The sequence below is a fragment of the Medicago truncatula genome, chromosome 2 (assembly GCF_003473485.1).
Source record: "Medicago truncatula cultivar Jemalong A17 chromosome 2, MtrunA17r5.0-ANR, whole genome shotgun sequence".
Taxonomy (NCBI): Eukaryota; Viridiplantae; Streptophyta; class Magnoliopsida; order Fabales; family Fabaceae; genus Medicago; species Medicago truncatula.
Genome location: NC_053043.1, coordinates 3,029,993 through 3,055,189, shown reverse-complemented (window position 1 = coordinate 3,055,189; position 25,197 = coordinate 3,029,993). Strand labels below are relative to the sequence as shown.

The 25,197-nt window shown below is 31.1% G+C and overlaps 2 protein-coding genes across 2 annotated transcripts; one reads left to right on the top strand and one right to left on the bottom strand.

The window, feature by feature from the left end:
• The first annotated feature begins 11,971 nt into the window (after positions 1-11,971).
• On the top strand, positions 11,972-13,480 carry LOC11434841 (uncharacterized). The gene is made up of 2 exons (XM_003593401.4): positions 11,972-12,519; positions 12,790-13,480. Exons 1-2 carry the CDS (start codon positions 12,033-12,035, stop codon positions 13,143-13,145), a joined length of 843 nt encoding a protein of 280 aa, XP_003593449.1. The 5' UTR covers positions 11,972-12,032; the 3' UTR covers positions 13,146-13,480.
• Positions 13,481-16,529: 3,049 nt separating this feature from the next.
• On the bottom strand, positions 16,530-23,040 carry LOC11434840 (pre-mRNA-splicing factor SYF1). The gene is made up of 5 exons (XM_003593400.4): positions 21,252-23,040; positions 20,934-21,118; positions 20,661-20,831; positions 17,417-17,869; positions 16,530-17,329 (listed from the first exon to the last, which is right to left on the bottom strand). Exons 1-5 carry the CDS (start codon positions 22,780-22,782, stop codon positions 16,892-16,894), a joined length of 2,778 nt encoding a protein of 925 aa, XP_003593448.1. The 5' UTR covers positions 22,783-23,040; the 3' UTR covers positions 16,530-16,891.
• Positions 23,041-25,197: the final 2,157 nt, after the last annotated feature.

The window sequence follows — 25,197 nt, the reverse complement described above, 5'->3', positions numbered from 1 at the left end:
ATTATATAAAAAATAAACAGATTATGGTCTAACCCTTAGATTTAACCCGCATAACCCACGTTCGAAACAATTCGACCCACATGGATCAAAATATAGATGAACCAAAAAAATTTGATCTTAAGCCCGTGCAGTGCAGGATGCAGGTTAAATGAGTTAAGCTCGTGTGGGACGTAAAAAGGTTCTTTATTTGTGTGTAAAAAAGAAAAAAGAAAGGAAATTTTTTTCATTAAAGTTTTTTTAAGAAGCCAAATAAAAAATAAAAAAAAAAAACAAAGTGCATACCAAGTTAAGCACAAATTTGCCTAACAAGGAATCAAAGTAACATTCTCATAATACGACGGAATCATAAAATAAATATCGAAAGAGTTATGCGTATATACATCTTAACAAGCCACCACCATGAATTTTCAACTTTTTTTTGGTAGATAGACGAAATGATAAAGCCATTAAAAACTCACACACATAAGTGGAGGTACCGGGGTTCGAACCCCGATCATGGCATCCGGCCTAACAATTTCGACATTTTGCTAGTTGAGCTAGGACTTATGGATGAATTTTCACCCTTTCTACCATATGATCAGAAATAATTATTGTTATTGATGTTGCTCGTTTATTTTCAAAGTGATAGCTAACATGATTTACAATTTGTCTGTAAAATAATAAGATGTCACCAAAAAAATTGCGATTATTTTTTTAAAAAAAAAAATTGCTATTTGATAGATAATAGATAAATAAAAACAACGGTTAAAATTTACAATCAATTTGTAATTCTAACATATATAATATTTATTCTCACATGACATGTATGACTCATAGTCATACTTAATATATGAAAAATGAGAAAGATATGCATTGTATTATTCAGAAGAAGTATTGGTGGTTTGTGCTTTGGTGTTGTTGTTTGTGATTGAAATGTATGACATCAAAGTCATGTTCAATTCAAGAGAATGAATTTTGTATGATTTATCTAATATTGAAAATTGATTTTTAATTTAAAATTAATGATATATTAATTGTGTTTTTATCTTTTCTTTAGTTGATTCAAACAAGTTATGAATCAGTTCGCACAAAATAAAAAATGTAATGGTTGGCTTACTTACGTTGTTTACATTTAGTTGCTTATTGGGACTGAGGTTTGGTCTATGTTAAAAAAAAAAAAAAATTTGTTTGTGGTGTTATCGTATGTTGTTTATTGTGACGTTTCTTATATTTATTTTTTTGCTACGCATTAAAATGTCTTCCATATTTTGACTGGTTGTACATGTTGTCCTACTAGTGTTATATACATTAATGAAATTCCTTTTTTTTTTTACATGTTAGGTTTATATCCCCTCAATTTTTTTTTCTTTTTACATAAATGAACTCATAGATCATAAAAATAAAATAAAAATCATTTTAATATTTCTTTTGTAACTTAACCTTTTCATCTTCACTCTGACACTCTATGTTTTTTTTTTAAGCTCCGCCACTATACACATAAAACAATTTTCATAATATGATTAAGGAAGACACTAGTATTTTAGTTGGTTCAAGGCACCAAAAACCTTAGAGCCAAGTCCGACTCTACATAATGATAAATTTGTTTGTTGTGGATTAACTCTTCAGCAAAGACATAATGGTATGAGCGCACCATTTTTAAAACTAGTATACCTTCCCATTGTGAAATCACAGACAATATTACATAATGCCCTTAGTGCCTACTCGATACAACAGACATTGAAAATGTGTAAACAAGCAACACACACACTGTACAAGCCAACTCTTCATATTTGAAAACAACATCAACATCTTAAGTTAATTCAGTAATAGGCATTAAAACTTCTACAAGTACATATCAACAAGGATATACTTTCAATCATATTAAAGTTACATACTAACCTAAGGTACATATACTTGCAATCAAAATTTTCAAGTTGCAGCAAATTTTGGAGATCCTTCTATGTATTGTAATAGTAGTCTATGTAAAGGATGAGCTAAAAATTTGATTTATGGATTGAGGTTTTCGTTATTTTAGTTTCTTAAGTTTTCGGGGCTTCAAAATTCATAATTAATTCGTCTTTCATTTAAAAACTCTAAAATATTTATGTGCTAGAGGTTCTTATGATGTTCTAAACATGTCTGTGAAATAGGATAACTAAATTGAACCTATGAATGTATGCTTAGTTGGAACAATATTGTGATTTTGCATATTTTGGTCAAAAATTCAAAATAAATCAAGGTGTCGTAGAAAAATTATGAAACTTTTCAGATATCCTTTCTGTATATATTGTATAGAGATCTCTTAAAAAAAATTAGCTCAAAATTCAACTTCTAATCGAGGTTTCCATTATTTTATTTTTTGTGTTTTTAGGGCTTTAAGCATTTATAATTAACTTGTCTCTAGAAAGTTATAATGTTTCGTGGGAGGTCTTATTTTAACATCTTAAATATAGTTGCAAAATATAATGAAAAATTTCTATCTTTCGGTCATCTTTCTAGACTTTATGTCCATATGAAAGAAGAAAAAATTCTTCATTCAATTTCAACCAACACTTGTTCAAAAAAAAAAAATTCAACCCAACAATTAATAATATTTTATGCAAGACAAAAACTAAGGCAAAAATATATATGCCACGTCATAAAAAATACATGTTGCAAGATTCTCTGTCATGTCAACGTCTTATGTATGACTAGACTTTTTTTTTTTTTTGACAAGATGTATGACTAGGTACTGTTGTAGGGCTAAAATATGAAGAATTTAAAATTACATAAATAAATTTTTTATTTTATTTTACATGAGCTAGCTATTTTTAGATTTCGTGTATATTTTAAGGATTTTTTAAACAATTAACCTTAAATAAATTGAAAATAAATTTTGCTAATTTTTTTTATCTGTTAAAGGACTACATTGTCTACACATACTAAAATAGACACATACGAAAAAGAGAAAAATGTGGTGACTCGGATTCTAACTCGAAATTCCACATAAAATATCATCTGAGCCAAACCACCCACTAAGATGTTACAACAAGGATAAGATTTATTTAAGTAAAATCATATAACAGTTCGAGACTAAAAAATATGGTTTTTTGTTTCTATATTCTCGTACTAATTTTACCAGCACAATGTTTTTATTTGAAAAAATATATATAATATACAATTTGGTTTACGTTTTTTTTTATGATAGTTTAAGGATATTAAATTTAGGATGCTTTCATTTTATTTGATGCATACACTAAACAAATATAAAGATGTGTAAGGAGAATTTAATCGCTAATGGAAAAGATATGAGATCATTATTTAGAAACTTAGAGCATGTTTGGTGTACATGATAGGAAGATAAGATATGATAAAACGTTTCAATTCGCCGTTTGGTGCATCAATAGGAAAGGATAATTTAAACTCATTTATAATCATATCTTATTCTTATTTGAGTAAATTACACTCCCCTCCCCTCAAAGATGCTTGAATTAAATTCTTCTTCCCTCTTATGTTAAAATATACACTTCCCTCTCTTGAAAAGTAAAATTTATACTCCCCTCCCCTATAAGATGCTTGAATTACATCCCCCTCCCTTAATAATTAAATATGGACTACACTTTAATCTATTTTAACATAAATAACTATTTTTATGATATATTTTAATTTTGAAATACCATTTAAAAAATATAAATTCGTTTATTTATAATCTAAATGTTAAAGACAATTAAATTTAAATTTTTTGTTATTAATTTTATAATTTAGAGTATAAAATTCACTTTTAAATAACCATACTTAATCGACTTTAGTAATTTTATTAAATATTTTAATTTTATTTTGGGTTTTTCATATTTTATAATAGGTTTTAAAACTATATGTTAATGAAATTTTGAATAAAAAATAGAGAAAGATATGTATTCAAAATTTGATTATATTAAAAAGAACCCGCAGTGCTATTGTTTTTTGAAGTGTGTTAGATTATGTATTTTTGCTAGATTTTAAAAATAAAAAAAAAAATTAGTGAGGGACTAAAGCGTAGATTTTAACTTAAGAGATGAGGGGAATGTAATTCAAGCTTCTCTCAAGGGAGGGTAATGTAATATTTTCTAATATGTTTTGAATAAGATGGAAGGGGAGTGTATATTTTAACATAAGAGGTGAGGAGAGTGTAATTCAAGCATCTTTGAGGGAAGGGAAGTGTAATTTACTCTTCTTATTTTTATCCTTAATTTTTGGTAGGTTAGCAACATGATAGCTTAAAGTTAACAAACGCGGATCCTCTATTTCTTAGAAGACCCTGCTTCGACTCCCTCTAATCTACGATTTTCATGTTTCGTGTGATTGATTTTCTCCAATTGATTTGCTTTCCAATGTTATGTTTTGTGCAATTGATTTTTTGCACATCAACTATGATTTTCTTAGTAATTTTCTTCATAAAATAACAATCGACATCAACTCCAACTGTTTTCTTTCCAATCTTGTTCACAATTGATTTAATTATGTGTGTAAAATTTAAGTTATGCAGCGTTGTTTATTTTATCAATGTCAATAAAGTGTGCACCAAACAAACAAATGATAGAATAAAATAATGCTATCTTTTTTCTTATCATGTATGTACCAAACATATGATAGGATAAGTCTTTATCATATTACTATCATAGCCTATCTTTATCTTTTTTTTTTTTTTTTGAAGAAGTTAAAATGGAATATATTACTGAACGCCTGAATATTTCAGCACAAGAAGTGCTAAAAACCCAGCTGAATAATATCAAATACAATCAAAGAAATCTGGGGAACAAAAACAGGAAAAAGCAAAAAAAAGAGCTACCCTGTTACATAATAATTCTCAAGCAAGGTAAAGGATTTAACCACCAAGAATGGTAGGAGAAAACAAAACTAGGACGATTAGCTTTCAGCCACCAGTAAGATTGAAGCTTAACTTTATCTAGCAATTGATTAATCGAATGTGTCTATCATATCATGTGGATCAAACGGGCTCCTATATTCAACCATTAAACAAAGTAATGTTTTTTTTTGAAAGGTTAAACAAAGTAACGTTCTTGACAAAAAAAAAAAAAAAACAAAGTAATGTTTTTTGTTCAACACACAAACTAATGTTTAGCCGCACTTAGAATTTAATGAAAAGAAGTAAGATTATCCCCTCAACTTACAAAAACAAAAAAAACAAGTAAGATTAATACAATTAATTAATGCAATTCATACGTCACAAACATGTGAACGTAAGGATCTTATCCATAGAAGTGTATGCACTTGGGACGTAAAATTGATTTTTGAACGTTTGACATGTTTAGTTGGTTTTTGGCGGAAGTTGATTTTAACTTGAAGTTAAAATTTAAGGTTAAATATATTTTTGGTTCCTATAAAATTGGGATCTTTTAAGTTTAATTCTTATTTAATTTTAATAGTTCTTTTAGTTCCTAATTTTTTCTTCCGCACTAAGTATTAGTCTCTCCTCAATTCAAATTTGTTTAATTTATGCTTAAACTCTTGAATTATTGAACAATTTTTTGCAGACGTGTTAAAAACATTACTAAAAGCTACTCTGCAAAAAATTGTGGCAAAATTTGATTTCTACGTCCAAATTTTGTTAATTTTATCTTTAACTTTTGTCGTTTTAAAAAATTCATATTTAATTAGTTTTATGTTAAAATATTCTGAATTTTAGTAAATGAACCTTTCATATTGTTCTAAACTTGTCTCAAAAAATTCGTTAAAAAATTTATGAGTTTAAGGATAATTAAACAAACTTTGTTGTAACAGGAACTAAAATTAGAAGTAATTTTTTTTATAGACTAAAAACATATTTAACCCTAAAATTTAAAACTTTTGATCTAATTGATTTTTAAACTTAAAAGTATCGTAAACAACTCACTTTTGTTTAAATTTATCCAAAGATAAATTATTACATTCTATTCATTTTTAGTCGATTAAATTTACATAATCAATTCAATCAAAATCAATTTTTTTTATCGTTATTTTAAAAGAAAAATGGTAAAACTGATTCATTTGTCATAAGATTAATGCAACTAATGCAATTCATACGTCACAAACATATCAATAAGAGGATAGTAGTGTATGCACTTAGGAGGTACAATTGATTGTAGATGTGTAGGACTGGATTTTGACATGTTTGGTTGTTCTTGAGTAGAATTTGATTCTAACTTAGAAGTAAAATTTAGAGCTTTTGATTTTTGGACATAAAATTAGTGTTCAAACTCACTTTTGTTTAAATTTATCCAAACATAAATTATTGCATTCAACTCATATTTAATAAAAAAAAATTATAAAATCATTTCAATCAAAATCAAATTTTTCCATCGCATAACGAATCACACATAAAAGAAAATAACATCCATGTATGTTCGTAACCATAAACCTTTTTCGAACTTTCTCTATGCATGATAATTCCAACTCACCTAAATATAAATAAATTTGTCAAAAGTATGGTAAGAAGGAAGAATATTAAATCTCTCAAAAAAAAGGAAGAATATTAAAGATATTGAAGTAAAAATGTAGGTGTTAACTTAATTGATTATTTAGTGCGCATGCCTCTACGTGCGAGGCAGATTAGTCGTCCATCTTTAGTTGATCGAAAATCGATGCGAAAACAAAAATAAAACTTAATTGGTTATTTAACCTAATGGTACATGGTAACGTTGGCTGAGCACCCACATTCCATCCCCATGCCATGCTAGTGCTACTAAGCCTGACATTTGTGCTTCACCTCAGCAATGGGCGGTGCATACAACAAATCTAACGGTTTACAGAGTAACTATCTTTCTTTGACTTCAAAACGTGTTCAACCATAACGGTTAATACCGTTAAACTTCCTTATCCTTTTATTCCCCAATTTCTCTTAATCAATAATAAATAAATTTCTTCAATTACCAAATCAAAGACTTTACACTATATAATTATCTATTTAATAATCAAACACTTTAGTGAAAGTTCTTGCTTGCTATAATATTCTGGATATGACTATGAATTTATGATGTATACATAAAGTTTTTTTTTATCTGAACGACAACGTTACTAACTACCATTAATTTACCAGCCAGATAATAGAGTTAAGTAACAAAATGCATGGGGTCTACAGTAGACTTTATTATCCATATACTTCCAGATTTGACTATTAACTTCATGAAAGTATGACTTCTTATCTTTATCCTTTATGTATGGTTGTGTGGTCGAATAATATTACTTATTTGTGGACGTTCAATAATTCCTATATCTGTTTCATTTTGTGAATTGTAGAATTCAAAGAAAAAATTACGAACATAGAAGTGGCACTCTTGTATCATCTGTTACTTTTTAATTGTTACATTTGACTTTTTACACAAACCAAGACAACAAATACTTTTATTACTTTTAATACAACAATTTATCTTTTTCCTATAATATTCTTAATCATTTAATACTTCATTTCATGTATTTCTCTCTACAATAAATATATTAGGGTAATATAGGTAAAGCCACATTTAATGATACATTAAACTTTGAAAATGATAGTTAATTAAAAACAAAATTTTATGCAAAAGTGACAATTATAAAGGGACGTAAGGAGTATATCATAATCTAATGGTGTGAATTAAAGTTAATTAGATTAGAACTTAGAAAAGTCAAGCATTCAAAGGATACGATTAATTGAAAGTGAGTTGGTTAATTGGCGACACATAACAGTTGGAATTTCACCTATTTTCCACCAAATACTTGTAATATCTTCTTTGTCTTATCTAAAGAAAAATTTGTATCACTCCGATCACAAATATAAACAATAAAAAAGTTAAATAAAATTGACATAATAGTTAAAAATTTGAACAAAATATATAAGTTTTTGTTTGACTTTTTCTTTTATTCTTATATTTGAGACCAGAGTATACAGTAACAAACAAAATTTAAATAAACAAAACAACCCGTAAATTCATGGTAATTAGTTTATTAAAATACTTTTATAAAGAAGCAAGATATTAATCCTTTTCTTTCTATTGTTTTAACAAAGGTTATTATTCATTAGGTTAACAGTAATATTAATTAGGTTTATAAACTATTGACATTATGTTACAAGTTTAGCCTTCAGGATTTGGGGTACATTGATAACAAAATAATTAATATAGTTGGAATTTTAAAAGAAGTCTTATAAAAAGAACAAAGATATTTTTTTGAAAAAGTCTTATATTTAAAAACAAATTTATAATACTAAATATCTCTGATATTCTTTTTGAAAATTCGACACATGAAAATTACAAAAAATATGAGTATCACATATTTTTTTAATATTAAAGTGTATTGCAATTTCAAATATGAAAATGAAATCAAATTTATAATATTATAATATTTGGAATATCAAAGATCTTATTATTGAAAGTTTCCTATTCTTTGCCAGGAGAGCTAGCTAATTTCCTCCATTCACACTTCAATTTTTGTCTCGACTTTTTCATGCAATTGCAAGTCGATTTCGTCCTCTAGATCAACAAGACAAGACAAAGTTATAGATAAAATTAATAAAACTATTTATAGTAGCTTTTTGTTTTTTATTGAACCGACAATTTTATCTCTTAGCTAGAAAGACCAGATGGTATAGTTAAGATATGTGTCTTTACAAGTGGGTATCCAAACGGATCTTCTTGTGGTGTTTATACTTCATCCAGAAAACTCCTAAAATTACGGTTTGAAAAGTCCAAATATAAAGAACTTGTATTTTATTTCTGGCCTCTCATCATCAACCAGTTAAAACGTCCTTTTCTGATAGATAGATATTACTCACATATGTAAAGTATTATATTTATCTTCTTTGCTAAGATTTGGTAATTTCATGCACTTTACTAGTGGTATATAGTATATATATACTTTTCTTTCTCGTATCTAGACTAAAAAGTCCGTGCTTGGATTCTTTTTAATTTCTTTTAGGTGATGTTGTTATAAAGATCGATGGTCCACATGTCACCCAAGATTAAGATAGTTATATAAGAATATGATATTGAGTGCCATGTACATAACAAACATGTATTAATGGCTACAGTTTAATATATCCACGTGTCTAAGCCCTTGTTGCCTCACCAAAAGTCAATGTTATTCCTTCTGCTCATCTTCATTTTGCATTCAATTTACAAGAGTAATGATAATTTTTGTGACAATCTTATTTTTCTCTCTTTTTATTGATTAAAAATAATAGATAAAAATAAAAAAGAAAACGAAGGAAATTCGTTTAAAAGTTATCACAAAATAGTTGTACGAATATCATTTCTCAATTATAATGTCATCCATGTCCGATTTTGTTAGGTCAGAAATGTTTAAGGCTTTACGCCATAAATGAAAGAGGGAACGAAATGCAATCTTCAAAAAAATTATATATGTAGGGAATCGATAGCATTGTATTCACGGAATTGATTATTTATTATGTTCTTAAATCTTTCTTTGATATGTCATAGATATCTTCTTTTATATAATAATGTTCGAATTCTTAATTATAGATAGATATAAGAACAAATATCTGAACTTCACAACCGTGTTGATGTAATGCATGCAATTGCAAAGTTGACCCCTGCTAATTTTTTAAACCTTTGTAAACAATTAAAAAGTTTTTTCTTAATGAATTTAATAGATATACACTAAAACTTTGGAAGGGGGACTTTGAAAAAGAGAGAAATGAGCAAATGGAAGAAATAGAACACTTTAAGATGAATGCCGTTAAAATAATGAAGACTCTAGGATGAGAGGGTTTTGAGGGTTCATTTTTTTCATAATATAAAAATCTCATCATTTGAGATAACTAAAAAATTGCATTGGAAGAGGTTTTGAAGGGTTTATATGAATTATTTAAATTCAATCTATATTGTTATAATATTCTTAAAATTAAAAACATATTAGTCAGTATAGCATTTAATCTATCATTCTTTAAAGAAAAATACTCTTTTAAAAAATGTGAAAGATTTTTTATTTCTCTCAAACTCCTAGGCTTTGTTTGGGAGTTTGGAGGGGAGAGGAGGAGAGGGTTTTGAAAAAAAGGAAGGAGCAAGTGGAAAAAATAGAAGACATTGGGAGGAGAGGGCTTTGAAGGTTAATTTTTTACGATCATAATAAAAAATCCCCCTCATTTGGGGGAACTCAAAAATTGTATTGGGGGAGGTTTTTGGGAGTTATGGAGGGTTTATATCAATTTTTCAAATTCAATCTATGTTGTTATAATATTCTTAAAATTAAAAGTATATTAATCATAAGTATTAGTTTATCATTTTCTAAAAAATTGTTCTTTCAAAAAATGTGAATTTTTTTGTCCATTTTTCTATATATTTTCAAACCGCCAAAGCCCTTCCTTTCCTTCCCCTTCAAGCTCCCAAACAAAGCCCTAAGCAAAACCTAAAGGATAAGAAATAGTGAAGGATTTTGTACAGGTTATCAACTATTATTTCTACACTTTGGGGCTACATGTGGCAGTGCCCAGTACAAGTCCTCCTAGGAAGGAAATTTCTCTCAATAAGATGACGATAGATGTATAATGAGGATGATGTAAATTTAGAGAAAAAAATTGGAGGGGGCTATCAAATGATAAAGAAAAATATATGTGGGCCAAAATCACTAAAAAAGAAGGTCAAAATAACACAATCACAGTAGCAAAAAGGTTACAAATTCAATTAAATCAAAACAATTTGATCCCTCTAACTAATAACTAATAAAAGCACCTCTATTAAGGGTTTCATCATTGAGATTTAAACACCATGCAACAGTTCCACAATTGTTGTTTCTATCTTGTCAAAAAAAAAAAAAAAACAATTGTTGTTTCTATTAGTTGCATGAAAAATCGCAGAGGACCTAATTTAAGCTACCGTTTCAAACGGATATATAATTTATTAAAATAAAATAAAAAAACTAAAAAAAATATTAATTAAGCTAACGTACCATGTGAGTTGCTTAAATATGCACCATTAAAGTGAAAATACTGTGGATTATGAAAATGTGATGTAGCACAATAAAGTCTAGATAAACTATTCAAAGTAAGTTTCCTTAGATCATGTCTGATGAAGATGCTCTAAAAAGCTTAGAAAATCTAATAAAGTATGATCCAAGAAAAAGAAAATAATTTTGAGAGAAAGTATCATTATAAATTTTTTATCCGTGTATTTAACTGTATTATATTTTACTCCCTCCGTCTCGTAATAGATGACATATTTTACAATGTACACTATTGACCTAACATATTTTGATCACATTTTTTTACTAATATACAAAGATAAATAATACTTCATTCGGTCCTATATACAAGAAACAAATGATTTTTTAGATTCATTGAATAATTTATGTATTTGGTGTATATTCTAGACCGGATACATCAATTATATTCAATGTATCTAAAAAGTCATTTGTTTCTTATATAAAGGATCAGAGGGAGTCCTCGTAAGCATAACTCAGTTGGCTGGGACAATGCATTGTTATATGCAGGGGCCGGGGTTCGAACCCCGGACACCCCACTTATTCACCTTATAAGGTGAATTCTAGGCACTAGGCTACCTGGGAAAAAAAAAGGACCGAAAGGAATATCATATAAGATGTTGTTGGATTCATCTCGATAAATATTTTTAAATATTAAAGATAAGGGTCGTGAGTGTCTAGGAAACTAAAAAAGAAAATTTTAAAATCAAAGTAACACTTTTTATACTTTTAAGGAGTTGACAACACAAATTCCAATGTAATAATTTCTACGTTTGATTCCTTAATCACTGCCCCGTTAACATTTTTCAAAAGATAAAAGATGTGTATTGCTCCATGTGATAGTCTGATAGAGTTAATTGTGTGACTCAAGAGGGAGTAAATTTAAAAAATTCCACATATTTAGAGGTGAGTGGTGACCAACCATATATTTTTGCAGTGACCAGCTCAGCATGTAGTAGAGAGAAGAAGTGGGTCCCACACGCAATCCAATGGCTGACATTGAATGAAGACTGAGACTCTTGTCTTGTCCCTACACTCCCTCTCTATAAATTTTGTTTCCAACCATCATCATTCATCAGTGTGCTATACAATTACTCTCCTCTTCAAACTCAAAACACAACACAATTATGCTTTCTCTCAAACTTCTTCTTATTTCCTCTGCCGTTATTTTCACGGCTTTAGGATTAAAATCTTCTCTTCCATCAGCCACCACTAACCTCACTCTCCTATGGAACTTCTTCCTCATGTGTTTCACTCCTCCATACCTCTTCATCACTGTCAACACCATCATCATCTCCATCGTTGCTTCCTCCAGATTTCACCACTCTCACACTCAACCCAACCATCCAATTGTGGACCCCACTCCTCCTCCTCCTGTTTTTGTCGTCGACACCATCCTTGTTAACAATTCACCACCTGATCCCAAAACAGAAGAAGAAGATATTAAACAAATAGACCTCGGAATTTTGCAACCACCGCCAAAAGAAGAAGAAGAAGAGACCAAACAAATTGACGTTGGAATTTTTCCACTGAAGAGGATGGACTCGCCGGTTGATAAACCTCTCCTTTCTACTAGGTTCACTCACCGGAAACCTCTTAAATTCGGTCCAGAAGGTATCATTTTTTTCACTTATTAATTTTGACAACAAACACCAATTCATTTCTTATAAAATAAAATAAAAACAATTTATCCCCTTGAAAAAAATGTCTTATAATTGTGGTTGATGAAAATTAAACTCGTTTTAAAATAGGGATAATGGTAAACTATAGTTTTAATTTTTTGAAAAGAAAAAAAATTGACTATAGTTAAATAATTTATCTATGAATTATAAAAGAATGTTGTCGTTTTGTTAACTGCATGGTGTTTTCTTTGTTCTTATATAGGTGGGAAGTCGTTGAAGGTGGTGAAACAAAAACGGCACGAGACGTTAGAAAACACGTGGAAGACAATAACGGAGGGTCGGTCAATTCCGTTAAGTAGACACATGAAGAAGTGTGACACGTGGCAAAACCGTTATGATGATGACCCACATCAACAAGAAGATTCTTCCACCGTCAGTGTAAACGATTTCAACTTCAACAACAAGACATGGAAGCTGAGAAAAGAACCATCGTTGAGTCAAGACGAGTTGAATAAACGCGTTGAAGCTTTCATACGTAAGTTCAACCAGCAAATGAGGTTGCAAAGACAAGAATCCTTAAACCATTACATGCATATGATTAACCATGATGCTAGTTAAGTTAATCATGCATAGTTTAGGTACATATATATTTACAACAGAAACAAAATTGTGTAAAAAAATTAACAGTATAGTGTGCTGGATAGTATATTTACATCATATTAGGCATTTTTTATTATTTTTTTGTTGTGCTTGTAAGTTAAGGTTGGATTATTGTCTTTTACCAAAAATAAGATGGGACTGTTGTCATAGCTATATGTTTTTTTTTTTTCCTATGGTGCACGTGTGATAAACGTGGACCAAGTTCCTGCATGTATTTTGAGAAACTTAGGATCATCGTGTTAGTCTCTAATTAACTGAATCAATGGAAGAATGTGATGATTCTATTTTATTCATGTACTAATGACTTGAGTGTATATTCATGATTGCACTAACTGTTGTATGATTATATGCCTAACAAGTGCTTCTAATTCCATTTCACGTTCGAAAAATTAAAAGACATAATGATTAGCTAAATGGAGAGTGAATTTACTCACACATGTAAAGGAGAGCATTTATGTATAGATTGATGATTAACCACTTAAATTAAAAGTTAACCAAATATTTTAGAGGGTTGTGTTAACTTACACATAAAGTAGAGAGCCTTTATGTATAAATCGATGATTAACCACTTGAATTAAAAATTAACCAAATATTTTAAAGTGTTGTGTTAACTTGTATCATAATGATACATGTTAAGGAAACAAAAACAAAAAATTAGAAATTTTATATTAAAATAATAACATTTTGCTTTTAAAAAGTTAAAAATATGACTTTTAAAAAGAACTTAAAAAAATGTATTTTCTATACATTTTTTTAAGTTCTTTAACATGTGCTTAAAGACCATATTTAAAATATGATCAAAATATCAGCATGCTTAAATGCCATACATTTTTTTTTTCAAAAAAAAAAGTAGAGTTATGATACATAAACACAAAAATCTGACATGTGGTCATATGGACCCCGCACAAGTATACTTTCTCTTTCTTCTTCTCTTCTCTCTTCCTAATACATGAGGTGTACCAAGGTGTATGCAATTAAAAGGTGTCTATGTAACATTTTCCAAAAAAGTATTGTATTTATGAGTTTTTTTTTTTATATATATAAAAAGAATTTCAATTACCGAATCAAATGGGGCAAAACATATCTCTTACTACATCATTTAACAAAATTAGCACCCGTAAATGACAAGCAATATTAGAAGTCACTCCTTTAAAGGAAGAAGACCGACTCACCGAATATGATAGAGAGTTAAACTTTGACTTTGCCATATTTCAAAACACTTCATAGTTTTAATTAGAAAATTTTATTTCAAATTATAAAGTTGACAAATTAATTTGTAAAATTATTTGATCAAAAAATGGTATAGTAAAAGAAATTAAGTTTACTGTACAACAAATTTCCAGATGCTACAAATTAAATAGCTAATATGCCTAAACCTTAACAAAAACTAGTGATGGTATTAGTTATAAACAAGTCGTAAAAGTAGTCATAACATGAAGTGACTGCAAGTGTCTACGAACATTTTTTAAGTTAAATCATAGTTGGTCTTTAAAAAAAATTAAAAAAAAAAGACCTATTTTGAGAATGATAAAATCTTATATGTTTTTTCGGGTTCTGATTTATGATATTTTAGTGTGAGAATATATGTATTGTGTTTTGTATGATCACTAAAATGGATGTTCAGGTCACTGATACAGAGATAAGGCAAGCAGTTTTCCAATGAACCCGTGGAAGGCGCTAAGTCTGGATGGCTTTTCCGGCGGGTTTTCTATCAAAATTTGTGGAACATAGTTGGAAGAAATGTGTCTGACTTCATTCGAAAATCTGGAATACACCGGAGGATATTGCAAAGATTAATTCGACATACATTTATTTTATTCCGAAGGTTAGTTCTCTGGAATTTGTGAACCAATTCCAACCTATCTCTCTTTGCAACACTCTACAAGATAGTGAGTAAGGTCATTGTAAATAGATTGAAAGAGAATGAAGGAGTATTTATGAAAACATAGTAGTGGCTCAAGAAATGGATTTGGCCAAGGCTTATGATATGTTGAGATGCTCTTTATTAATTTGACCCTTCAAGAGATGAGTATGCCAATGAAACTGAAAAAAGTGATTATGCATTCAGACATATTTAACTGCATGTAGATTTCAGTCGGGGTGGTTGCACACTCTTTGAAAAATAAAATGGTTGGAAGTGTGGGAGGTTAGTAAGTTTTGCAATTGAAACAGATTGGGAGGTTAGAATTATCACTCCTATTGTGAAGCAAACAAATGTACATATGCTCTGGCAAATTTGGGATGTGATTAGGTGTTGACACATTTAAATTTTGCTAGCCAAAGACCTACCAAGAACATAGATAGCCATGTTTTAATGTACACAAGGATGAGAATTAAGAATTGTAACAAAAGAAAAAATTAGTACGTCAGTTGAAAGATGCCTAATTCCCCATAATGGCATGATGGTGGAATGTCGAGGTAAAAACAACTGAATATTACCCAAACATGTATTACCAAACCATTTTCAATGAACTTTTGTCCAACCAAATAAATTATGCAATATATGTGAAATTCATACGTTGGGAATAGAAAAAAAAAAAAAAAAAAGGTCTTTATAAAAGCATTTGTTCTCTAAACGTATGAGTCAAACCAAATAAATCAAATGCTCCAGCTCCACAACCCCCAACTTTTTCCTCGACATGGATAGAAGCCAGCTATTAATCAACAAGTTGTACCATTGATCCGTAGCTAAGGCTCTGTAAACCATATAAGCATAAGGGGGCACAGGTTTTTTTGGTCAAGGGGGAAACAGAGTTATAAATAGCATCAATGATGTTCAAATTATATACAAATGAAAAGTAACGGAGACAAAATGAAAACTGAAATTGGAGTGGTAAACATTTTGGTTAACAACAATTTCTAGTGTCCAACACCTTCAGTGTCTCTTTTGAACATTATCTCCCACAACATTTGACAATCCATATCTACCTAGTTCTGAAAGAAAGAAACCAACTCTGAAACAGATCCACTCATTAGTAAACACTTAATTTGACAATTCTATAAAATAACTAACACAGTTTAGTAAAGGCTCAGCCACCACGGTTTAGTAATAATAAAAGAAAATACGCATCTGTCTAACTTATGATCATGATCAACTTTAGTTGTAGAACAAGAAGCAGGCACACAATTGACTATGTCAACAAATCCGTGTGTGTGCGCACTTTTTTGAGACGCGGGTACATTCACAGAAGGAATCAAAAGAAGGTTAGCGTAGTTAGAAAAGATATTTCATCAACTGAAATAAAATAATAAGAAGCGCTAAAGACTTGTTCAAGTAATAAAATTGTGCACCTTCTCAGACAATAAAAATACGATTTTCACAAATTTGATAATGAAGAAAAATAAACAACAGAGAGGACAAGTTTTATTCTCTAGTACCTTGACTTGTTTCAGCAGAATTTTAATTTAATAACTGCCAAATCCAACATATCTTCTGTGCTTGATAGCTGACAGCATCAACAATAAGAATACTCTTGCTATAACTTAATAAGCACAAACATTTTGCAGCAGCTTTGTAGCTCGAGGCTGAATATAAATATGATAGAAAGGAATAGGCGTACAACTTACGAGCTACAATTTACTGTAAGATGTACAGGTTAAATTACAATTAAATCACTCTGGTTAGATTGACAGTACACAACAGAAATCATCAAAATCAATTTCATGCTATCAAAACTTTTAACTGGAATACTCTAACCCAACATTTAATTTCGTTTCAGCTTCTTAATTCTCTCAAGGGCACCAAGCCGACTTTCATTATCCTTCTCTTTTGCACCATCATCTACTTCATTATTTTCAATCTCATCTCTTTTTCTAACCAAACCGCCAAAAACAGCAGAAGGGACATCTTTTTGTGCAATCTCAATATCATCGTCATCAGAGTCATTTTCTTCTGGTAACTCAATTTCTTCATGGTTCGCATTAGTTTTTATCCCTCCATCGGACTGTGATTCCACTCCAGCACTTACAAACCCAACTTTTCTCTCTTTTGTCACTGCTTTGTCAACTGCTGGGGCTAATTGCCTTTCCAAAGCAGCCATTTCATCCTCAGGGATCCCAGCCTCCTTTAACTTGTCTTTGGCCTCCTCAAGATTCACAGTTTGGTCCTTCTGCATCAGATACTCGGGCAGTATAAAATGTGTCTGTAAAATAATAAAACTAAGATTAGAATAAATGCAAATGAATCAATGATAAGGCTCAGGAAGTGAAAATTGAAACATTATAGTAACCTGGCTATAGCTTGCAGAGACACTCCTTTTAATTCGAAGCATTTCTCTAAAAGTGTCCTCATTTCCATGTTGAACCTCAAATTCATGCCAATCATTCCAAAAGTCTGGATCAGACCGCGGATCAGCAAACTTGGAGGCAAATACATATACTCCACGGGCACGTTCAATTTCTCCCAAGCTTCTTTCCAGTTCAGCATACTTCAAACACATAGTTTTGACATCCTTATCTGGAAGACCAGATTCAATTGCCTGCTCATAGATCTCGCGTGTCTTGGGTACCCCAAATATCTCAGCAGCACGAGCAATGTATATTTCATACATGCTTAACTTTTCATTGTTTGGAACAGCTTTCGTTGCTTGATCGTAAACCTTCATAGCTCGCTTTGCTAGTCCATAGTCCTCTTCCAGCTTAGCATATTGCAGATAGAGAGGTTTCACTTGATCAGCTGGGGCCTGTTTTGGCAAGCATTTTCCAAAAAGCAAATAGTGTTAGCATTATAATACGTTATCAACAATAAAATTCAAGTGTTACAAGATACAAACAAACACATTATCAAACAGTTGAATGTCATCACATACTACAATGAACCAAGGAAAATACTAGTTATGATCTTTGACAAACTAGATGCTTATTGATTACATTAAAAGTTCAGTACAGTACAATCGCTTGACTAAGTCACTTTAGTTCACAAATAGCAAATATAGTCATACTACAACAACGACCAAGGCTTATCCCACTAAGTGGGGTCGCTACATGGATAAAATTATGCCATAATGTTGTATCATAATCTATATTGGGATCCAACTCAAGGCCTTGCCATTTTCAACTGCTCCATCATCAGAACTTGATAGCTCATAAACTAACAATCGTTGCTTTTCATCAGAACCTCCCATTTGATGTCTCAAATTTTCATTGTAAAACCTCAATGGATGGTGAGTTCTCATATGGTTTCCAAAAAAAATCAATTTCTAAATCCTGCATATATCTTTGTGCTGCTGGTCTAAGGCATTATATTGATTTAATTATTTTTGTTGACTAAGATCATGTTAAGGTATTATTAAAGGCAGTGAATTGTATTATGTAGAATTCATTGAATTGGTTTGAGAGTTAAGGGGTCTCGTTGTTCATTTCATTGTCTGTGGCATAGACATTAGACTAAGTATTGTGATGTGCTCAATTTGTGTATCAGTACAATAGATAATACATCTCCTATGTCAATTCTAATGTCCCATTTGATAGAAGTTCATGTAATATTTTTCTTATAACTTTTATATCTTAAGGATTACTAGTATTATTGAGAACAAGTGATAAAAAGGTTATATACATGATTCAAATTTGGTATTTTACTCCCTTGTGATTCAAATATCATTAACTTCCTGCAACCAAAACAATTTTTGACATTTTCCCTAATAGCATTATTTTGATCAAATACAGCAGACCAACCATGACATTAGCCACTATAAACAACTAAAATACAGATTAGAGCACCAAATGATAGGATCTAATATGCACACATAGGCCCACTTAGAGGGAGAGTTAGTTACATGAGAGAGAGAGAGAGAGAGAGAGAGTGGAGTTGGTTATATAAAGGAATGAGAATTGAGAGTGAGGGATATCTTTGATCATTTTGTTCAGTTAGAAACCTTAGGGTTTAGGCAGAGAGAGAAATGTCTCTTATCTGAGGAGCTTTTGCTATGGGGTTACAGGGGTTTTCTTCTGTAATACATCTATTTTCAATTCAATACAGTTTATTTCTGTGTGAAATCGGGTCTCTATAACCAAATAATCAGATTTCTACTTTTAACCCAGACCAACTAATAAACAAATGTGTTAAACATAAATCATTCTGCTCCTAAATTCTTTTTAATCAACAGATCAAATGAAAGTCTAGATTAAGCTCATCATATCTCAAAATCAATATTTTATGTGACTTCATTCTTGCTATGATCCCCGTGATAGCCTCAATTACGGAACAACAGGCTACCATATACGTAGTGACTATATATTGGAGTTGTGTTCTGATTTCGTCCAACAGTTTTACAATTTGAGAAATGAAAACTACGTTAAATTACTCATGATGAAATCTGGAAATAGTTATGCTTATCGTGAGCTAGAAGTCTCAAGTGTCGATATACACCAGATTTCCATTAATATATTCACCTCATGATTATTTTCTTCATTTCAGTATATATTCTTTATCACAGTAAGCAGGTTTTCTCACCATACTTCTTCTATCTATATATACATATGCGCGTGTATGTAAAAAATTAGCAAAATATGCGCTAGTCATGCCAAAACTAAGTATAAATAACACAAGGATAGAAAGTAATAACATATATCATAACTCATCAAAACTAGTACTACTTTCCCCTGCATTTGTTATAACCAAAATATAGGGTATAAAAACAGCATCTCTGTAAGGGTTTTGATCAAGATAATTTAATAACAAAATCGAGTTTTAAGAAGCAGATGATGGTGGTTGTTGATTATTCCTTAGGACTTGTAATGATCTATGCCCACTTGGCATATGTCTAGTTTTAGATTTGGTGATTTTATATCATTTAATGTGGGTAGTGAAGATGAAATCAAGAGTCAATTTCCTATAACAGAATTGAGAATCTATAAATGAATGTAAAATGGCGAAGTCTGTCAAAATGGAATTTACTTTAACAGAATGCAAAGGCCAAGGAAAATGAGCTTGTGATGCAAAATGATGACTCATCAAGATTAGAGCTCGCCTCAGTTGTGATGTGTATCACAAGAATTCAAGCTCTAACATAAGAAATCGGATGTGAGATTGAAATTACAAAGAATAGTTGAAGGAAAAATGATAGCATCCATATTCACTGTCTAAATGCTGCTTAACACGTTTAAAATATTATGTTGAATTGTATGAACCGGAGAGTAAAGAAGACACTGTATCAGCATTAACTTACATCAACTTCTCTATGTAATCCACATCAATTCATTCAATCTAATCCGATGCTTTATGTTAAAATAACTAATGTTTTCAGGTTCATCAACTTTAGTAGTGCACACTACAACCATAAAATATTAGAATTACAATGAAAAGCAGAAAATTGACGATGGGTCATATAGAAAATATCACAGGAATAAGATTTGTTAAATTTGACACACTTCAAACATTATCCAGCTCTAAGATCATCAATGTAAAATTTAAAAAGAAACAGCAACTTCATGAACGCTTAAAGATGAGCAACAGAAGAAAATAAAAGCACGTACCGTTTCAACCGCGTTCTCAAACAGCTCTCTTGCTCTCTCCAATTTTGTCCTTCCATATCTCTTCACAAATTTAGACAGATATGTGACCCAAATATCTTTAACATGTGGGTACTTGAATATCTTGACTCCCCTTTCATAAACCTTAAAAGCATCTTCGAAGTATTTGTGTTCCTGCATAAATCAAAATCATTTAACCAATATGTCAATGAGCCAAAACCATCAGAGTAAAATCCAAAAGAGATATTGTACTTAAAAAATTGTGTTGCTCCGTACCTCCAGAAAGTATGCATAATTGATTATTATTTGTGGTGTGGCTATTCGTAAATCCAAAATCCGTTCATAAACTTCCCGAGTAGACTCCAAACTACCTAGACTTTCCTCCAAATCAACAAAAAAGGTCCACAATCTCAAAGATTTATGCAGCTTCATCTGAACTGGTTGATTCCCATCAGCAGCCACTAAAAGTAAAGCAGAAAATAAATTCAACAGTTAGTTAACTCCATTCAACAAACACACCCAAAAAAAAAAAAAAAACTAAAAAATAGAGCATATTGTGAAAAATAAAATGGGAACATGTTGAACTAAGATTACCTTTTCGTTTGACCTCAACTGATGGCTCTGCTGTAGCCCGCCTCATTAGGTCAAGTGCTCCTTTGAAATTCTCATGTTTCAACTCTATTTCAGCCCACTCACACCAAACACTAGCCAGATTGTCCACAGTTTTGTAGTTCACCTGCACTGCCTTGTCAAAAATAACACGAGCATTGGCAAGATCATTGTGCTCCTCGTAAAGCTTTGCAAAAGCCACCCATAACGTATGAGGTCTTCCCACTGCTTTCATGGGATCAACAGTCCTCACAGCCTCGGTGTAAGTGAGAATCTGCTTAGTCGGATTACCCTCAAAAAGCTTCACCCTCCGGTGCCACTGTTCAACATTATGTGGGTTTTGACGCAAAAGCACACTATTAGCCAATTCAGGCCTCCTCTCCATTAGGTAGTCAAACCGGGCCAATCTCAAGTCAATGTCATTCTTGTCATTCAGCCAAAACCCAGATAAAACATTCTTCTTAAATTCCTTCACAAATTCCTTCTTGTCAACATCCACATCGAATTTGAAACGAACATCTACATCCTCATCCTCATCTTCCTTCTCCTTCATCCCATCTTCATTTTCTTCATCTTCTTCGTCACTCATATCCATATCCTCCATCTTATAAGCAAGCATACTCTCTTCAAATTGCAAGTACGAATCAAATATAACACTAAAATCCCTCACAGTAATAACAGTCGACATACCCTCCTCAAACACATCTCTAGCCTTCTCATGCAAACCCCTCCTAATATAATACTCAGCAAGCGAAGTCCATAACCGACCAACCTCATCCGAAAACTTCCTAATCCCACCCCTAATAATGGCATCCACATTCAACCCCGACACCTCATTCGCATGCCTAGTCAGCAAATCACACAACTCCAACCAAAGCCTATGTTTCGTCTTCCCCTTAATCGAATAAAATTTATCATCATTCAAAACAGATGCCAATCTCTCAGCAGACTCTTGCCAAAGACTCGAATTAATCAAAAACTCAATAAAATCCTCAATATGATTCGGATCATACTGCAAATACCTACGATAAACCCTAAGCGAGGTTTCAATGGGAATACCCTTTTGACTAACGAAAAACAAATAATACTCCCAAATTCTATCATGCTGTGTCACAGGAAGAGCACATAAAGCTCTATCAAAAGTTCTTCGCGTTCTGGTAACAAGCTTCTGTTGAGTGAGGGTTTGAAGATACATAATCCAAACCCTAGGCATTTTATGCATAGTAACAAGAGCACGTTCAAACGTGTTATTGAGCGTTTCAAATTGGGAATGTGTGATTGGGAGGCTTCGAACGATTTCGAGTCGTTCACGAAGGTAAGCGTGCCAGAGCTTATAGCTTCCAGGAAGTGCTTTTAAAGCGCGTTCGTAGATGATAAAGCGCTTTTTGAAAGGTGAATCGGAACGTGCGATAAGGTAACGCCACCATAGTTTGAGACTGAATGGGTTACGGAGAAGTTCTTCTTCGTAGACGAGATCGTCTTCTGATGGGTAGAGATCGGATGAAATTGCCGCCATAGATGAATGAATTAATAGATTTCAGGAAAAGCTAAAACCCTGGAATTGGTTAGGATTTGATAATTGGGGATTTTGAGACTTAAGCGCACAGTACCACTTTTCCTTCCTGATTCTGCTTCGTCTTCAATTTCATCTTCTATATTTCGATTTCGCTTTCGATTTGGACTCACACCCGTTCGATTTCTCTTGCGTTTAATGGTCTTCGCGTTTTGCCTACCGTTCGATTCGTTTCAGACCGTCTGTTTTGCGAGCAAAATCCAGATTTGGGGATTTTTAGGGTTTTTGTTATAATTTTTTTTGGCTTAATTACATTTTGGTCCTCGTGTTTTGGCTTACTCACGAAATTGGTTCTGCCCTTTTAAAACAAACAAAACGGTCCTTCAATTATTATTTTTGTTGCATTTTTCGTCCTACCTCCTATTTTCAAACTCCAGAAATGCAGAGAAATGACAGTTTTAAGCGGGTTTAGACCTACCCATATGCTCAACCATGAAATCAACAAAGAATAAAACATTTGGGCACAAGGAATCTATTCTATTCAGCACACTAACCAAAAAAACCTAATTTGAAACATATCTTAGAAATTGGGGTTTTTTTGTTAGTGTGTTGAATAAAGTGGATTCTTTGTACCCGCATGCTTTATTCCTTATTTATTTCATGGTTGAGCATAGGGGGTAGGTCTAAAACTGTCATTTCTTTGCGTTTTTTGAGAATAAAATGGGGGTAGGACGAAAAATGCAACAAAAATGATACTTGAAGGACCGTTTTGTTCTGTTTTAAAAGAGCAGGACCAGTTTCGTGAGTAGGCCAAAACACGAGGACCAAAAATGTAATCAAACCTAATTTTTTTTTTATGGATTAAAAAATGTGATTTGTTTTTATATGGCCTACAAAAGAAACTACATATATTTATATGAACCAAAAACTTAATTAATTATTAATTTAAAAACAATTTTAAAACTTTTTCCAATTTATTCTTTCCAACATTATGATGTGATAACAAGGAATCGTGTTCCCATAGCATCAACTAAACAAGGTGCTACAACCGAGAGATTCATCAAGTGGAACAATAATAATCTCTTTAGCCTCATCCTTAATGTTGATGGTAGTTGTATTTGCTCTCCAGTTAGGGTTGCTTACATTGAAGTTTTATGTAATGATGCAAGTTTCTACTTATTAGGTTACATTCATGGTTCTTCCCACATCTTCTAACATCTTGTTTGCTGAATTATATGCTATTTACAAGGGTCTTCTCCTTGCTAAATACTTAAATTTTATTGACCTCGTTTGTCACTTTGATTCACTGCATTGTGTCAATCTCATTCAAGGTCCTCCATGAAGTTCCATGTCTATGCGGTTTTGATTCAAGAGATAAAGAAGTTCATAGCGCAGATAAATGTCACTGTTTGTCACACTTTTCGTGAGGGGGAATCAATGTGCAGATTTCATGGCCAAGTTAGGAGCCTCTTCGAACAACGAATTTTTACTTCATGCTTTTTGATTAGCCTTGTAACAACAAAAAAAGCCTAAACAAGAACCTGATCAAGAAGACTGACAAGTAGGAATAATTATGAGCTTATGAAAAAACAAAGCATTCAATTTAACGAGTCGATCAAGAGTTTCATTCACGCAAGGGATGAGCAAACACAACAGTCTTTCAATCTATCGATATTAATAATTAAATGTTTTTTTAAAATATAAAATAACAAATAAATATTTGTATCATCCCCTAGAAATTTTTTCATGATTTTGATTTTATTTATAATAATGTTATATTGTTTATGTCATTCAAAAAGACAAAAAAAAAATCATTTTATTTGTTATGTTGTTGTAGTCATTTGAAAAAAGTACAGTTTCATGCTATAACTGTAATTTTAATAAAAATAATTTTAATTAAAACTAAAATTTCATAAAAACTACCATTTCGTAATGCATACACACATTAATGCAATAAAAAGATATGGACACGGTTGCCCATCCAAATGCTACTAAACATAATTGAATTGAGATCTGAAAAGAAGTTATGTTTCAACAATCAATTTACTTTTAACTTTTGGGACTTGTTAATGAGTTTATCTAGGACGCTCTTTTAAAAAATTTGAATTTAAATTTTAAAAAAATATATCTGAATTTAAAAATTATTTCTTAAAAAATTCAAATACTTCATTTTCTAATGAACCGAGTACACAATTCTTCACCAAAAAAAAAAAGAACTGAGTACACAATTTTTTTAATATTATATTATGCGATCCAAAATTAATTTACATTTAACTTTTTGGAATTTTTATTAAAAAAGATATTTGAATATGTCTTTAATGATATGATAGTAGAAAGTAAAAATATTTTTATTTCCCAAAAATTTTTAAGATTGAAAAATAAAAAGAAATAATAAAATATTTTTGTATTACTTTATAT

Bases quoted from the DNA above. Each gene is read 5' to 3' on its own strand.
- LOC11434841 (XM_003593401.4), top strand. From the start codon at position 12,033: ATGCTTTCTCTCAAACTTCTTCTTATTTCCTCTGCCGTTATTTTCACG. The intron at 12,520-12,789 runs GTATCATTTTTT...GTTCTTATATAG, and splicing joins TCTTAAATTCGGTCCAGAAG to GTGGGAAGTCGTTGAAGGTG.
- LOC11434840 (XM_003593400.4), bottom strand. From the start codon at position 22,782: ATGGCGGCAATTTCATCCGATCTCTACCCATCAGAAGACGATCTCGTC. The intron at 21,119-21,251 runs GTAATCTTAGTT...CTTTACTTTTAG, and splicing joins AGTTGAGGTCAAACGAAAAG to TGGCTGCTGATGGGAATCAA. The intron at 17,870-20,660 runs GTACGTGCTTTT...TTGCCAAAACAG, and splicing joins TTGAGAACGCGGTTGAAACG to GCCCCAGCTGATCAAGTGAA.